The sequence below is a fragment of the Mastigoproctus giganteus genome, chromosome 2 (assembly GCF_048544385.1).
Source record: "Mastigoproctus giganteus isolate SK-2022 chromosome 2, ASM4854438v1, whole genome shotgun sequence".
In the NCBI taxonomy this organism is placed as follows: Eukaryota; Metazoa; Arthropoda; class Arachnida; order Uropygi; family Thelyphonidae; genus Mastigoproctus; species Mastigoproctus giganteus.
The window spans coordinates 172,371,389-172,389,719 of NC_143576.1; the positions used below are offsets into that span (position 1 = coordinate 172,371,389).

Consider the following 18,331-nt stretch of genomic DNA (forward strand, 5'->3'; position numbering starts at 1 on the left):
TGAGGCTTATTGGGGAAATTTTTCTCAGAATGGCTGGACTTGGTAGCTACCTCACACACACAAATAAAAATAATAATAAAATTCGATTGGTTTACAAGTAAATCAGTAAGAGGGAACAATTTTCTCACTGACAAAAAAAAAAAAAAAAAAAAAAAAAACAGTGGATTAAGCAGAATTTGAAGTCAAATTGTAAACGGCCCAATTTTGTTAAAATTGGGCCATTTACAAAATTCCAGCATAAATACAAGGTCTAATGACAGATTTATTAACATAAAAATAAACAAGCCAGACCTTAGGTGTGTTTAAATTTAACCTGCAAATTTTTTTTTTTTGTAGTTGTTGGCGCATAGCCTTCTGTGGCCATAATGCACCTCCCAAGGTTTTTGCAGTACTTTGATCCAAGCCCGAGGCAGGAATCGAACCCGCGACCTGTGGGTTGCCAGGCAGGCACTTTACCCACCCGGCTAGCCCGGTCGACACAAATTATGTACTACGTTAGTAAAATTTCAGTGAGTTTGTGCAGGCTATCTTTATTGTTACAATATGTAGCATATAAATAGGATATATAATACAGTAAAGCAGCGTTTCTCAACCAGTGTGCCAAGGCACATTAGTGTACTGTGAGTATGCCTCAATTTGCGGAAAATGCAAATTAAAAAAAAAAAAAAAAAAAAATCAATTTGAACAAAAAATTTGTTTATTTATGCTGTGCAGAATGCCTTCTGACAGTCAACGTAACATCACATTTTGATTCCTAGTACTAGATCTGTTTACCTTTATTCAGCCGTTCTTATGTTTCTCCCAGGCACTATGCAATGCATTTTGCAGTTGTATAAGTGGAAAATGCACTGCAGTTGTATAAGCAAAGCATAGTAAGAAATTTCCATTGTATTTTGTACTTTGTGTTTTTCTATCTCTAAAATGTCACATTCCATTAATTCATGTAAAACAGGTATTTTAATTGAACTATATTAGTGCATTCCTTGTAAATCCTCATATTAAAAAAACTGTGCCCCCCATCAAGCCCAACCATCTCACTCATTAAAATGTTAATTTTATTTGTTTTTATATAATTACGTTAATTTTTTTACATATTTTTCTTTTAAATTTCATTTACGTTCAAAAAAGAGATTAAAACCATTTAAAATAAGTTTATTATTAAATGTACCCAACCGAAATAACTTCCTGTTTGTGAATTAGTAGTGATTGTAGAGTGCTGCAAAATTTTAGCATCTTTAAAAGTGTGCCACAGCAACGAAAAGGTTGAGAAACACTGTAGTAGACACTATTATCTGTGGGTGGATTATCCAGGTTTCAGATTTACTGGATAACACAGAACTCTATAAGTCACATAAAAAAAAAATAAAGAAACAGAAAAAGATTGAACAAAATTCCAGTTCGTCAATAAACATGAAAAGGAGGAGCTAAGGCGCCAAATTTAACAAGTTTGCGCTTTAGCACCTCTACTTAGGGTCAGACTAACTGGTTTTGGCCAAGGCAATGTGCCACCCGACCACCTGGGTATGTTCCTGTCTACTTGACTACATGGAAAAACAAGGAGACTGCTCTCGCTGACATGACTGAGTTTTGAAATTTTGGAAATAATACCAACTGCAGGAAAGTAAATCAACAAGAAAAGTGACTTCATTGCTTTTCCTTTTCAAAAAACTATATCTTCATATTAAATTTTGTGTTAAATCTTCTCCTGTTTGGTATACCTTTATGAATACAGTATTTACAAAAAAAAATTACTCTTGGTTACATTTATGTATTTTGCTTTAATTTTGTGGATTAACCACAAAATAGCAGAAATAAATTTGCCCATTTACAATTATCTGGTCAGATTAATTCAAGTCCATCCTAGATAATCAGAAGTCTACTGTATATAGCATAATACAGATGATCAGATGAATAATCTATAAATTATTCATCTGATCTTGAAGCTTGATTAAATTTTATTGTAATGGGCATCTTAAAATGATTTGCTGCAGTTATCAAAGCAGCTCGAGTTTTTTTCTCATGCGGTTGGCAGCCTTAATTCCCAGGAGAAAGCATGTGCGTGTTGTGGCTGTGCAAACTAAATCTCCAGTGACTGTAAAGAAATATTTAAATGGGAATTCCAGAAAGATCCATCTACAAAACAATCAATGAGGCAATGGTTGAAACAGTTTCAAGAAACTGGCAGTGTGCTACACCAGGAAGGCCTAGTGTATCTACAGATAAAATTTTGGAAATTCAGGAATTGTTTACCCAAAGTCCTACAAAATCTAACTCACCTGGCAGGCTTACAGTTGCAAATACCACGACCAACGTTGCACAGGGCAGTTTGCAAGAGATTGAAACAAAGTGCAAATCATTCAAAAAATTAAACAACAAACCAAAATGAGAGGAATTCACTGTTCACGTTCTCAACAATATAGAGGAGCACTTTCTGTAATGAAGTGACATTCCGCCTATCTGGTAAAGTTAACAGACACAATTGTCACGTATGAGGATCTGAAAATCCCCACTCAGTTCGTGAACATGAGCTTGATAGTCCCAAGGTAAACGTGTATGAGCAAATAATGGCTCATACAAGGTAAACTATCATATACAGTTTTGGCTCATACATGTTTGGGCCATTTTTCTCCCACGAAAATACCTTGAACTCCACAAATTACTTAGATATGCTCAAATTGTATGCTGCACTTCAGCTGGAAGATATACAGCCATGTGTTCTATCAGCAAAATGGGTAACCACCAGACTGGAGCCTGCATGTGTGCGATTTCCTCAATAAAAAAAATTTCCTAACTGGATTGGCCGGGATGATCCCATTCCATGGCCTCTTTGTTCCCTGGATATGACACCTATGGATTTCTTTGTAAGGAGCTATGCAAAGGACAAGGTGTATGCAAAAAAAGTTGATATCACAGAGTTAAAAGACTGGATTGGACAGGCAGTCACTTCCATTTCTCAAGAGATGCTTCAAAACACTTGGAATGAAATCGGCTACCATCTTGACATGCTACCAAAGGTGCCCATGTGGAGGTGTACTGAAGTGCAGTTGTGTGATAAATTCTTTTCAGTTGCTTTATTAAGTGCAGAAAACCATTTGCTTGTAGCCGTGAAGGGTATTGTGTACGGCATGTGCGTTTAGTATGCAATAGAGTTCTTCTATTACAATAAAATTTAAACTGAGCTTCATAATCAGGTGAATAATCACCTTGCATACTGAAATGAATCTACAGCCATTTGAATTATGCTAGAATATACTACTTTGAATTTTACCTTTTCTATAAACCATTTAGGACCATGTATTTACTATGCATATGCAATATAATATTAAAGACAGCAGAATTATTGACCAGCACAATTCATTGCTTTTGAGGACATTTCACAGGCATTCTGAATATAAAAATAAAACACTTCACTTGATGCAATAACAAACAGTTTATTAAAGTTGGAGGTCTAAAACATTAACACCTAAATATATATTTACATTTAAGTTTAAAAGCCATACATTATGACCTCTATTTTTAAAAAGTCATGCGTAGAAAAAACACAAACTAACTAATACCCTGCATAGTCCTTTGCTATTGAGAGTATTCAATTAGGACAACCTAACAGTTGCTATTTGCCTAGGCATCGAGTCCACTAGATGTCTGAAGAAGTCCAGATTTAATTCCCCACAATTAGTCATAACAGCTTGTCACCTGCACAAGTTATAATGGCAAAAAAAAAAAAACTTCGGCAATCTTTGATATTACATGCATGAAATTGATTGAATTTCTCCACAGTACATTATTAAAATTGAAATATATAAATTGATAAAGATACAAAAAATATTTTTGCATCTTTATCAATTTTTTTTCTCTGAAGCATATTCACCGCTACTTTCTGAATACTGTACACAGCATGCATTTAAAATTGACATAACAGTACACGAAAACATTTGCTGTGACTTAGTTTATTGTCATTTGTTTACATTTAAATGCAAACAAATGACAATAAATGTTTACAGATGTAAATAAATCTTGCCGATGCTTAATATTAATTGAAATGTGCTTCTCCAAAACTGCTCAACCACAGTCTACCTCTCTAAAATCTTAAAATCCGGACCTCTCAATACCCAAGTGTGCAAGATTTTTAAAGTTGACTGTAATAGATAATTTTATTGATATTACTACTTTGTAGTAAATATTACTTCTAATCTTCAGTAATGTTGTAGAGGCCAAGTACCAACTACTGGGCTTTTACATATTTATAAACAACTTTATTGTTTAGGAAGAAACTAATGCTATACAATCAAAATCCCAGCTGACAGCCAGAACTGGTAGTATAACAATGAAGATATGAAACATGTTTTTGCTTTTAAATCCAAGATAACCCAGATTCTCAAGAACATTTCTGAGATTATTTGTAGGCAGTCATGTAAATAGAAAAGTGGGATTGCTGATACTTTTGCGATTATCTTCAAAAACTAACCTATAAATGCAAGGACTTTTTGTGTAGCAAATGTTAAAACAGCTTATTTGTTAATGCAATTACAGGTGGGTACTATGCTAAACGTTCTCGTTTTTTTGCACCTATAAATGGTAACTGATAATTATTCGATTGAACTTATGTTAAAGGAATATCTGCAGAGTGTGAATCTATTTTTTAACTTCTCTTTTCTTTTAATTATGATACATTACAACAAAATGTCTTGTAGAGAGAAAAGTAAAAATAACAGAATAAAAAAAAATTAAAACATGAGGACTAGAATTATTTAAATTATATAAACAATGAAATATGAGGAGAGTGTTCTTTTCAGGAAGGTGATGCTTGGTTATTTCTTACTGCTGCTAACAAGAAAAAAAAAGAAGTTAGTTATAATATAACAAAATAATTTCAAATCATATTTTTAAACAGAACTTATTTTTTTTAATATAAGTATTATGTCATAAGGTGAAGAATGTTTCTGATAACAAAATATGTCACTACTCTGCCTAAAAAACTTGCCATTATAATAAAATTAAATTACAAAACATTTTTTTTTTAGGTATATAGTACCACACCACTTGAGATTTTTTTTGAAAGAGGCAAACAATTTGAACATCTTAAGAGCATGGATTTTTTCTTTCTCTGCAAAATGAATTTTGAATTTCGGAAGAAAATAAAAACAAAGGTTTGTTAGAAAAAAAAAAAGTTTTTTTTCCAAAAAGTGGCCAGATATCAAGCACTCACTCACCTTCACATTACCTTGGTATTGTCACTCCAACTAGAATTTTCCTATCTCCACTGTAAAGTTTGAAGTAATAACATGCAGAGACAACTCAGCTAGAAATAAGTAGAGTGCTTTGTGCTCAATAGGTGCCTCTGTGGGCAGGAGCAGCAGTGCGTAGCACATGCTTCTTGATTAGACTGGGGTTCGAGCCCGTGAGCCACCAAATACGGAGGATACGGAAAGGTCAGGGAATGACCACCGCATATCCCGAGCAATTTGGCCTTAGTTGCTAATGCTCCTAAAAACCAAAACAACAACAATTGTGCTCAATAAACAGAACTTCTCTGTCTCAAGCAGGAACTGCTGCTTATTTGAAAAAGTGAAATTCAGTAGACTGTTGAATCTGAATTTGATGCGAGAGTCTACAGCGGAATCTGAATTCCGCGCAATACTTGTTAAATGTTTGGGCCATTTTCATACATCCTTATTAGTTTAATTTTCTGATCCAAATCGATGGCTTTCCTTTTATTGGTAGATTTATTAGTACTGCCGTCACTTATTCTCTTAGTCAGCAACATGATAACGGTCAAAGTGAAATTTTCTGAAAAGAACTTCACAGGGTTAAACAACTTGCGCCTTCCTGGTTACTGGGTTTTTCTGTTCGTGCATCTAATTATAAATGGGTAGTAAACTCTATCTTATTGCATTTGCGATAATACCGATAGCTAGAATTGTGTGGGTTTTTATGTTATTATGGTGAAATGTGTTCCCCTTCACTGAAATCTTCAGTCATATAAAAAAAAAAAACCATAAATTGTAAGAATCTTCTCTTCTTTCTTATTACTCCGTATCTCGCTTGTGCAATGTGTGCATACAATGATCGTCATTATTGATTGTTTATTTGTTTTAAATTTTACAATCCTAAAAAAAAAAAAAATTGAGTGGAAAAAAATGTATGTAAATCCGTAGTTGCATAAGTTGGGGACTTACTGTATCGAAAAATGTTCAGGAATCTACGCAAAAAATATGGCAATAGATAAAAAACGAAAAAAACTTACCGTGTATCCAATACAATGCTTCCCTTTATTTTTTGCAATGTCGATTTTAAGTCTAATAGCTTTCCTATATTTTTTTACTATGTCGATTTTCAATCTAATAGCTTCCCTTTATTTTTTACGATGTTGCATATGGTTTGGTCACCATTATAATGGTTCCTTAGAGATTTAACAGATGCACCGTTTTCAAACTTTTGAATAATTTAAAGTTTTTGTTTAACTGAAAATACAACTCTTTTGTTGATCATATTTGTGATTCCTAAACGAAAAAAAAAAAAAAATTTAGCATTAGTAAAGGCACATGATGCAAGAAAGCAAGTTTATATAGAATCAGCCAAAAAAAAACAAAAAAACCCCACAAATCTTCTAATTTCACCCATCACTCGCTCCAAATTTTGTCTAGTTCTGCCTTGAATCTATTTAAGCTATCAACTTCTACAAAGACAGATGGAAGTTTGTTCCAGCTATCAATCACATGCTGGCTAAAGGCAAACTTCCGCACATCTATCCTACAACTGTCTACAAATGTCTCAGGCATTGAAATATCCCTGAAATTTGTACAGTGTAAAGACAGCCCTCTTTATTAGTGAAGATCATAAATGCTTTAAAGGGTAAGTGGAACAAAATACATCAGCTTTCTTCAAGAAATTATGTACTCAAGGTTGCATTTTAGACTGCATTACAGCCAAAAGTAGCCCAACACTATTAATTCCTTTGAAAAAATGTTTTGTTCATAACTACAAGTGCCCCATTACTTTGCATTAGTATTAGCAGAGGCATATGATCCAAGAAAGCAAGCTTATGCAGCATCAGCCAAAAAAAAAAAAAAAAAAAAAAACTACTCCCATTTCACCCCTCCGTTCTTCGAAATACCTCTCCAGCTGAGCCTTAAATTTATTTAGGGTATCAACTTCCATGACAAGGGATGGAAGTCTGTTCCACCAACCAACTACCCGCTGGCTAAAGGCAAATTTCTGCACATCTATCCTACATGTCTTTCCTCAATTTGAATTTATGCGCTCTCAGGTGATGATTCTGAGCAAGAGGAAGAATCCCATCAGCATTGAGTATGCTCAAGCCATTCAAGGCTTTATACACCTCTAGCAGATCACCTCGCTGGTGCCTAGTCTGCAGACACTGTAATTTGCAAAACTTAAGCCTTTCTTCATAAGAGCAACCTTTTGTTCCATTCACTAATCTTGTTGCCCTGTACTCATACTCGTTCCAGCAGCTCTACATCCTTCTTGAAATGAGACCTGTATACAGTACTCAAGATGTGGTCTGACCATTGCCTTATACAAGGGGATAATTACCTCCTTATCCCTGCTAGAAAAATTCCTGTATATCATTGACAAGACACTATGAGCTACTCTTGCAGCCCGTCTGCATTGCTCAGAAAACTTCATATTTGCCTACACAATTACCCCCAAGGTCCTTTTCATTCTCTACCACTGTTAGTGTAGTACCACAGAGTTGATACATTATACTGGGCACGTTACTGTTTGCCATATGTAGTACTTTACATTCGTCAATGTTAAACTTCATTTGCCACCTCTCAGCCCATCTGCTCAACCTTTCCAGATCCTGTTGCAGCAGCATACTGTCAGTAGTGTCCTTAACAACCCTGCCAACCTTTGTATCGTCTGCAAACTTTAACTTGCAAGCTTGATATACCATCATCAATATCAAATATCATAAATACAGAAAACAACAATGGACCCAACACTGAACCCTGAGGGACTCCGCTAATAACATTAGTCCACGATGAGCAGTGTCCATTGATTACCACTCTGTCTTCTCTACCTCAACCATCCCTTTATCCATAGCAGCAATTTGCCTCCAATGCCACACTGCTCCAATTTGTGCAGCAGTCTTCCATGTGCAACAGTATCAAAAGCCTTTCAAGATCCAAATATATAATATCAAAGTTATTCCCTGCATCCAGTTCTTTTGTGACTGCATCATAGTATCCAAAAAAATTGGTCAGGCAAGACTCCCTTAACAAAACCATGTTGTGTCCGAGCTATAACTGAAGTCTTGTCTAGATGATCCTGCAGTGTTTCTTTAAGCAGTGCCTCCATTAATTTTTCTGTAACAGAAGTTAAACTCACAGGTCTATAATTACTTGTCAGCCTTTGATCCTCCTTTGTGAATTGGGGTCACATTTACACATCTCCAGTCTATCGGTACTTCCCCTGAGTCCAAAGAAGCTCTCATAATTATGGCTATGGGTTTGCTTACTTCCTTTGCTGCCTCTTTTAATATAACTGGACAGATCCCATCCACCCCGGGTGCTTTTTTTATGTTTATCCTCAACAATTTCTCCTCCACTTTCTTCTCAGTTATTACAAAATCATCTAGCTCACTGCCAGAGTTTACTTCACCTGTGGCATTCCCCTCCCTGAATAACTCCTCATGTGAATGTTGATGTTAATACTCGTTTAGTTTGTTTGCCACCTGAGCAGGATCATCAACAGTTGAACCATCAATATCCAGTGGACCAATCTGATTCATCCCTTTCCTTCTAGAGTTTACATAGGTAAGGAACTCTTTTCAGTTTTTCTTTGCATCCTTTGCCAGGGATTTCTCATAATCTGCCTTTGCCTGCCTAATCTCCTTTGTGACTTGGTTACAGACCAGCTTATATCTATCATAGGCTTCCATGTCACCCATTAATTTATATGTAGCCCATGCATTTTTCTTCTCTGCCGTATGTCTCATTAGTTCATCTGACATCGATTTAGGCCTAAACCTTGAACAATATTTCTTAGTTGGTACGTAAAGTCTAGTAGCTTCTAAGATAAATTCTTTGAATGCTTCCCATTTTGAATTTGCTGTTGGTAACATCATCAGTTGGTCCCACTGTATAGAATTTAAATACTGTCTCAGACCATCGTAGTCGCCTTTACGAAAGCAAAAACCCTTCCCTTTACCCCTGATGGTAGTTACCTCTTTGAATAAATCCCACTTCAGCACACTGTGATCACTGCCACCTAGTGGTTCCTTTATCTGCAGATTCCTAATGCATGAAGAATCACTACTGATAATCAGATCAAGAGTATTACTCCCTCTAGTTGCCTCCCGAACATGCTGGTGTAGAAAACAATCATCCAATAAATCCACAAAAGCCTTGCTTTTGGTGATGACTGCACACTTGGCTGGCTGCCTTACAAATGCTTTGTATTTTAATGGTGTTTTTCATGCCTTTAAATTATTTTATTACAGTATCAGTAATGCTACTGCCTATTTGATTCAACCATCCTAAACTAGGGTTGTACAAGGGGTGATCATTTAATTCATGGACTGGTACAAGGTTTTGTTTACCATGCAAACTTACCATAGCTGCCACTAGAGGTACTCTCTCTGATCGCTACTGAGCAGACTCTGTGCATTGCAGTGCTTTTCGAGCTAATGTTGTGTGAGCAGTTTTTTTAGCCGCATGTCACTGATGTTTTGAAGCGTCACGTCAGACATACAGAGTGAACAGTGATATGTGATTCGTTACTGTGTCAGATGGGGCTTAAATGCATTAGAAACAGTTAGAGATGAATGAGGCATATGGTAATGAGTGTCGTAGTAGGACAGCTATATTTAAATGCACAAGCGATTCAGTGAAGGCCAAGAGTCTGTTGCAGATGACCGAAGACCTGGTCAGCCTTCCTCCTCAACAACTGAGAAAATCGCAAAAGCCTGGGAAGAAACCTTGGATAAAAACAGGCGAATTACACTTCATGAATTAGCTGTTAGAATGTCTATTTCATATGATAGTGCTCACAATATTGTGAAAGATCACCTGAACATATTGCGAATCTATGCCCACTGGATTCCATACAATTTGACTCCAGAACAAAAACAGCAAAGAGTAGACTCGTGCAAAGAAATGACTGATCATTTTGAAACACAGGGTGAAAACTTCTTAAATCGAATAATGATTTGTGATGAAACTTGTATTTTTCACTATGATTCAGAGACAAAACAACAGTTGAGTGAGTGGAAGCATTCTGACTCACCAAGACCTAAGAAATTTTGAGCTTCTTGTTCAGCTGACAAACAAATGGTTCCTGTGTTTTTTGAGATAAAAGGCATTCTGTGGAACAACAATGAATAAGGAAGCATACTCTGAGGTTCTAAGTCAAACTTTGCCGTGCCATTCGTGATAAACATCAAGAACTTTCTGGTGTGAAGTGGTTTTTCCATTAAGAGGCTAGGCACCATATAGCTAATATGCAGCCAGTGATCACTGCCATAGGTGCCCCATGTGATTTCTCCCTGTTTCCACGTCTGAAGAAAGCTCTAAAAGGCTATCATTTTGCATCTGACAACTATGCTTGTTGCCCTTCTCTTGCACAGCTACAATGGAAGCACTTCGCAGTCTTTCAAATAATGGCTTTCAAGACGCATTTAATGCATAGGTATGAGGGTGGCAAAAGTGTGTATAAAGTTCAAGGGAGAGTATTTCAAGGAGAAACCCACAAAAAATTCAGATGATGACAATTAAGATAAGATCTTGCATCAGTCCACTAATAAAATCACCCCTCATATTATTAGCATGATATGTTATACAAGATTATCTCCCCTGTTTAAGACCAAGCAGCTGTGGTTTTTCTTCATTAGCTGCTAGAAGTACCATTATTTTCTACAACAGCAAATCAAATCACAATAATTAGCATTAGTAGAGGCACATGATACAAGAAAGCAAGCTTATATAGCATTAGTCAAAAAAAAAAAAAAAAAAACATTTCACTCGAAAAGTTTGTCTAGTTCAGCCTTGAATTTATTTAAGCTGTCAACTTCCACAACAAATGGAAGCTTGTTCCAGCAATCAACCACCCATTGGCTAAAGGCAAATTTCTACACATCTGTTCTACAACTGTCTTTCCTCAGTTTGAATTTATGCCCTCTCAAGTGCATAATCTGAGCAAGAGGAAGAATCCCATCAGCGTTGAGCTTACTCAAACCATTCAAGGCCTTATACACCTCAATCAGATCACCTCGCAGGTGCCTAGTCTCCAGACGCAATTTGCAGAACTTAAGCCTATCTTGGTAACAGCAACCCTTCATTCCACTCACTAATCTTGTTGCCCTTCTCTGTACTCGCTCAAGCAACTCTACATCCCTCCTAAAATGAGGCCTCCAGACCTGTATGTATACAGTACTCAAGGTGTGGCCTGACCACTGCTTTATACAAGGAGATAATCACCTCCTTATTCCTTGTAGCAAAATTCCTATATATACCACTGACCAAGAGTACCCCATGAGCTACTCTTGAAGCCTGTCTGCACTGCCCAGAAAACTTCATATCCGACTGCACAATTATCCCCAGGTCCTTTTCATTCTCCACTACCCTGTAGTACTGCATAGTTGGTATGTTATACTGGGGTTACTGCTACCCATATATAGTACTTTCATTTGTCAATGTTATACTTCAGCTGCCACCTCTCAGCCCATCTGCTCAACTTTACAAAGGAAAGAAAGTAACAAAAACCAGGAACTTTGTTCAACATAACCTAAAGTAAGTAACAGTCAATGACTTAATAACTGAAATTGAAACAAAATTGAAACAAAAAAAAATTCCATTGAAACAAAAAAAAAAAAAAAAAGACAGTGCACTAGTTTTGACAAGCCAGTCCTACCCACTATTACTGCCCTCGATATCTTACTATCCTTAAGCACCCCATTCATCTGAGTTTAACTGTCTTACTTCAGAACACTGTCTCGAGAACAATTTTTTTTTTAGTTTTAATAGAAACTTGGCTAACAATAATATGAATTCAATCTTGCTAACATCAAAGGTTATAATTTTCTGAATATTATTCAAAGAGCAAAAGAGGAGGAGAATCTATGCCCACTGGATTCCATACAATTTGACGCCAGAACAAAAACAGCAAAGAGTAGACTCATGCAACGAAAAGACTGGTCATTTTGAAACACATTTTATTCAGAAATTTAGGCCACGTGACTGCCCATCCCCATAACTGAGGTTCTCAATAACAAACCTTACATTCAAGGGGTGGGAAATGTGTTAATATGGATAATTTTTCTATAACTGTCATAAACCAATGATTAAAGGAAATTATCTTCACTTTAAATTCAATTTCAATTTACCTCTGATATCTCATAAAAAAATCAATAGTTATAGTTCAATTTTATGATTGATTTTAAATATGCTTCCTTAGAAATTGACCTAAAACTGGAAATAAATCTTATTACAAAATGCTTTCTGAAAATGGAATATTCCCTTTGCTAATTAATGCAAATTTAAAAATTGCAAAACTTGACAGTTGTAAATGATCTTTAAAAATACAACGCTTAATTCAGCTTTTGGCAATACTATAAAATTATTTTCATATTTAAAAATCAGGGGAAAATACAAAGTATTTACTTTAAACAAGAAATCAATTCCATGTCAATAGTGATGTGATTGCAGACATATATATATATATATATATATATACAGTAAACCCCCGCTATTCGTGGGGTTACGTTCCTGAGAAATGCCATGAATACCGAAAATGCAAATACTGAGTTACGGCTCCCATATTAATAAAGGGGTTCTGTATACAGTGAAATGCAAGCATATGGCATTCTTAGCGAGAAACATCCAAGCTCGCGATTTTGTCGTCCCTCTCCCCCCACTCACTGAGCGCTGTTTTGACCGGAAAAGATTATTTTAGCCACGCCTATGTTTTTTCACGGCACTTTAAAATTCACATTTTTTTAGGTTTCATTTTATATTAAATCAGCGACTGCGAAACCGCGAATACAGATACCGCAAATAGCAGGGGTTTACTGTATATACATACATACAGAGTCCAGTCACAATATTATGATCACCCCCCCCCAATGCAGACATCACACATGCCTAGCAAATCATACAGCGCACGTGTCAAGTTCACACACCACAAGCATATATAAGGCTTGATGTTCAGCATCTATGAACACTAACAGCCTCTGTCATCATGGGCAAAGCACGCGACCTATCAGACCTGGAAAAAGGCATGATCATCGGCTATCGGGCCAGGAGTGACAGCATTTCTGAAACAGCGGACTTTGTGAAATGCTCATGTGCTGCAGTGGTAAAAGTGTATCAAGACTGGATGAATGAGACAGTTTTGACGACCCAACACACCAATTGTGGAGCCCCCACGTGCCATACGGTTGGTCAGGACCCATCGGCATGCTACTGTTACTCAATTGGCCATCCAAATGAACCATGGGGCCACCAGAAAGGTCTCCAACATGACAGTGCAGTGAACCATGTTGCGCATTGGGCTCTGGCAGATGCTTGCTGACAGCTGTTCATCGCAAACAATGCCGTCAGTTTACACAGCAATACTGACACTGGACCCCGGCCAAGTGGCCTTCTCTGATGAGTCATGGTTTCTGCTCCACCGAGTGAATGGACAGTGGCATATTAGGCATGAAACCTCCGGGAACATACGCCCGGACACGATTGTTGGCAGAAGGCAGGCTGGTAGTGGCGGCGTTATGGTTTGGGGAATGTTTTCATGGAATGGCTTGGGTCTGCTGATACCTCTGGAGGGCATTCTGAATGCAAATGGTTACCTATCAATTGTCGCCGATCAGGTACACCCATACATGTGGACCGTATTCCCTGGGGGCGATGGTATCTATCAGCAAGACAATGCATCATGCCATGTCTCCAGAATTGTCTGTGAGTGGTTTGAGGAGCACGACAAACATCAAGCTACTCCCTTGGCTACCAAATTCTGCAGATCTTAACCCAACTGAAAATCTATGGGACCATCTCGATCAACATATCAGACAGAAGGATCCTCCACCAAGGAATCTACAGGAACTCCAGGGTGCACTGCAGCCTGCATCATCACAGATACCCGTAGCAACCTTCCGCAGACTTATTGAGTCCCTCCCGCGGCGGCTGGCTGTGGTGCATGCTGCGAAAGGTGCATATTCTGGATACCAGGTAGGCTGTCATAATAATGAGACTGGACCTTGTATGTCCTTGTGCTAGAATCTTCCTATTTTCCAGATTACAAAAACATAATAGTATAAATACATCTAAGAAAAAAACTGATAAGAAGTTTTATCCATCTAAAGTGGTCATGCAATTTGTAGAAACAGAACTCTATCCAATATTTGATCAGACATGTTATTTATAAGGTTCTGATGTTTACAAATACATTACCTGTATATTTGGGAAATTTTGAGTCCTATTTCACATTTGGGATGAACATTACTTTGAATTTCAAGTAGTTTAGTTTTTTTTTCCTGATTAATGCCTTTTTTTTTTTTTTTTCCAAATTAATTTACAGCTATATGGATTTTCATTTTGTTATGGGCTGCTATCCATTTCACTTTTTTTTTTTTTTTTTTTTTATATGACTTGTAATTCAAGTTAGCAAATTCAAACTCGAATACTCAATTAAATCAAAGTTTCTTTCATTTAGTATGCTTTGGAGAAATTAGGTAAAATGTCTTTCTGATGTTTAACACATGCATTTGTTTTTCTATACATATCTATTGGATCTTGGAAAGGAAGCTGTTGCTCAGGTCATTGGGCAATTTCAATCCAGCAACTTTAAACTGTAAGGATACTGGAAGAAATCATTACAATAAATCCTTGAAAATTAAGGCCTTATATGGTTTGAGCAAGCTCAATGTTGATGGAATTCTTCCTCTTGCTCAGATTACTCACCTGAGGGGACATAAATTCAAATTGAGGAAAGACAATTGTAGAATAGATGTGCAGAAATTTGCCTTTAGCCAGAGAGTGGTTGATAGTTGGAACAAACTTTCATCTGTTGTAGTGGCGGTCAACAACTTAAATAAGTTCAAGGTAGAACTAGACAAACATTTGGAGTGAATGGATGGGTGAAATGGGAAGGGTTTTTTTTCTGGTGCTACATAAGCTTGCTTTCTTGCATCATATGCCTATGCTAATACTAATCTATTCTCAAACACCTCACATACTTGCAAATCTGAATGCACATTTCCATTCACAATGGAAGTGTTCATTCAGATTGTTTCAATAATAATAGTTACTGACATGAACATGCTCCCTAACTATTCCTTTGTTGTTGTCAAGTCATAAATGCTACGTGGTGCAAAAAATGAGTTGATATAACTTTTTTATTTCAGAAATTGCTTTGATGCCACATTCCTAGGCTTTAGCCATACTTTCATTTCTTTAAATTAAAAATAATAAAAAAATGCACTTACCTTACCCATCAGGCAGATTACGAGAAATATTTGACAAAGGATGCAAAGGAAAACAGCAAAGGGTTCTTTACTTATATAAACTCTAGAAGGAAAAGGATTAATCAGATTGGACCACTTAACATAGATGGGTTGCAGTAGCGTAGCTACCCTTTTTTGGGCCCGGAGGCAAAGAACATGTTCTGGACCCAACTTAATTAATGAAAATTGCAAAAAGACGAGATATCCAAAGACGCTACACCCCTAAAGGGCCCAGGCCCGTAGGCTACCATGTAGGCAGGCAATTGCCTTGCCTGCCTACATGGTAGCTATGCCACTGATGGGTTGACTATTGATGATCATGCTCAGGTAGCTGAAAACTGAATGAGTATTCTGAATCTACATTCACACGAGTTATTCAATGAGGGGAGTGCCAGACGTTTATCAAACTCTAACAGGGAGCTAAGTGATTTTGTAATAACTGAGACAAAAGTGGAGGAGAAATTGTTGAAGTTAAACATAAAAAAGGCACCTGGGGTGGACGGGAACTATGCAGTTATATTAAAGAAGGCAGCAAAGGAAATAAGCAAACCGTTAGCCATAATTATGATAGCCTCCTGGACTCAGGGGAGGTCCCCATGGACTGGAGGTGTGCAAATGTATCACCAATTCACAAAGGGGGTTCAAAAGGTGACACAAGTAATTATAGACCTGTTAGTTTAACTTGTGTTCCGGGGAAAATAATAGCGTTACTGGTAAAAGAAGCATTGCAGGATCATCTAGAGAAGACTGCAGTAATAGTTAAGACACAGCATGGATTTGTTAAAGGGAGATCTTGTCTGACCAATTTGATTGGATACTATGATGTGGTCATAAAGGAACCAAATGCCAAAAATAATTTTGATATCATATACTTGGATTTCAGGAAAGTTTTTGATACTGTTGCACATGGAAGACTGCTGTACAAATTGGAGAGATATGGCATTAAGGGTAAGTTGCTACAATGGATAAAGGGATGGTTGAGTGGGAGATGACAGAGAGTGGTAATCAATGGACACTGCTCTTCGTGGTCAAATGTTATTAGTGGAGTTCCCCAGGGTTCGGTGTTGGGCCCATTGTTGTTTTGTATATTTATCAATGATATTGATGAAGGTATATCAGGTTTAATGTCCAAGTTTGCAGATGATACAAAGGTTGGCAGGGTTGTTAGCGACAGTATAAGACAGTATGCTACTCCAACAGAAGTTTAACATTGACAAATGCAAAGTACTGCATATGGGTAGCAATAATCCAAGAGAAACGTACCAACTGTGTGGTATTACACTCAGGGAAGTGGAAAGTGAAAAGACCTGGGGATATTTGTGCAGTCAAATGTGAAGTTTGCTGACAGTGCAGACAGGCTGCCAGGCAGGCCATGGAATCTTGGCAATGATATAGTCAGTGATTATCATGTTATACAAGGCAATGGTCAGGTCACACTTAGAGTACCATGTACAGGTCTGGAGGCCTTATTTTAGGAAGGATGTAGAGTTGCTAGAACAAGTACAAAGAAGGGCAACAAGATTGGTGAGGGGAACAAAGGGGTGCTCTTACCAAGAAAGGCTTAAATTCTGCAAATTGCAGTGCCTGGAGAGTAGGCACCTGTGAGGTAATCTGATTGAGGTGTATAAGGCCTTGAGTGGGATGAGCAAGCTGAATTCTTATGGGATTCTTCCTCTTGCTCAGATTAAGAACTTGAGGGGGCACAGATTTAAACTGAGGAAAGACAGTTGTAGAATAGATGTGTGGAAATTTGCCTTTAGCCAGTGGGTAGTTGCTTGGTGGAACAGACTTCCATCTTTTGTTGTGGAAGTTGATAGCCTAAATAAATTTAAGGCTGAGCTGGACAGGAATTTGGAACAAATGGAGGGGTAAAATGGGAGGGATTTTTTTTTTTTGGCTGATGCTGCATAAGCTTGCATCAGCCAAAAAAAAAAAAAAAAATTCTTGCATTGTATGCCTCTACCAATGCTAATCTGTATTTTCTAATTTCCCAAAGAGCAAATGCTTCACCTCCACAAATATGCCCAGATTGCTCTTTAGTTATAAAAAGAGTAGTCTTGAATTTCAATTTCAGTACTCAAAAGATTAGGACCCATAAAATTAAAGATTAAATGATTTGTTATATATACATGCTATACCTGAGACATACATAAATTCCTTCAAATGTATGTATTTAATTTTCAAGAAAGAGTTTTATAAAAAATACTACTCACACAGTGCTGCTGTTTCATCACATCACTATTTTCATCAGATGTTATTTTCCTTTTCAAATCTTTTTTGTTCCTCAGATCAAACATCTGTTCTAGTAATTCCCACAGGCATGAACCTTTGGGATAGTTGTTGTCCACAAGACTTACAAGATAATAATTATGGCAAATTGATAATAAAAGTTCATAAGAAGGAGAATCATGAGGATATAATTCAGCCCACTGTTCTTCCCAAAGAGCAAATGCTTCATCCTGAAATTCAAATATGTATAAAGAGCATTAATTCATATCATGTCATTATATTTTATATATCAAAAAATACAAATAATATGACAGCTGCATTTCATTTTATTCAAAAGAACAAATCCAGCTCTAAAGGTTGATGCAGCCAAGTGATCAAACATGAGGGTACATTTGCATTTCAGATGACTGTGGTTCAAGCCCGTGTGACTATTGCATACAGTGATGTTCTGGTATTCTATCTATCCTGCAGACTCTTTTGACCCCATAGTATCATTCCAAAGTATAAGAAGAAAATTTATTTATTTATATAGTTATTACCAAAGAAGTCCAAATCTCACAATGCCATGATATAGTTATGTTCAAGGATAAAATCAAAAATAACAAAAGCACCAAGCACATTGTGGAAGTCAAGACTTTATCA

The 18,331-nt window shown here is 36.9% G+C and overlaps 1 protein-coding gene across 1 annotated transcript in view; it reads right to left on the bottom strand.

Annotated features, from left to right (window-relative positions):
• Positions 1 to 14,118: 14,118 nt before the first annotated feature.
• The window catches only part of LOC150089755 (methylenetetrahydrofolate reductase (NADPH)), a 137,349-nt gene continuing 133,136 nt past the window's right edge, over positions 14,119 to 18,331 (bottom strand). Inside the window, exons 10-11 of the mRNA XM_090390093.1 lie at positions 17,674 to 17,919; positions 14,119 to 14,241 (exon numbers count right to left, since the gene is read on the bottom strand). Coding sequence (XP_090246219.1) covers positions 14,119 to 14,241; positions 17,674 to 17,919 — 369 coding nt within the window. The remainder of the gene's footprint in view (positions 14,242 to 17,673; positions 17,920 to 18,331) is intronic.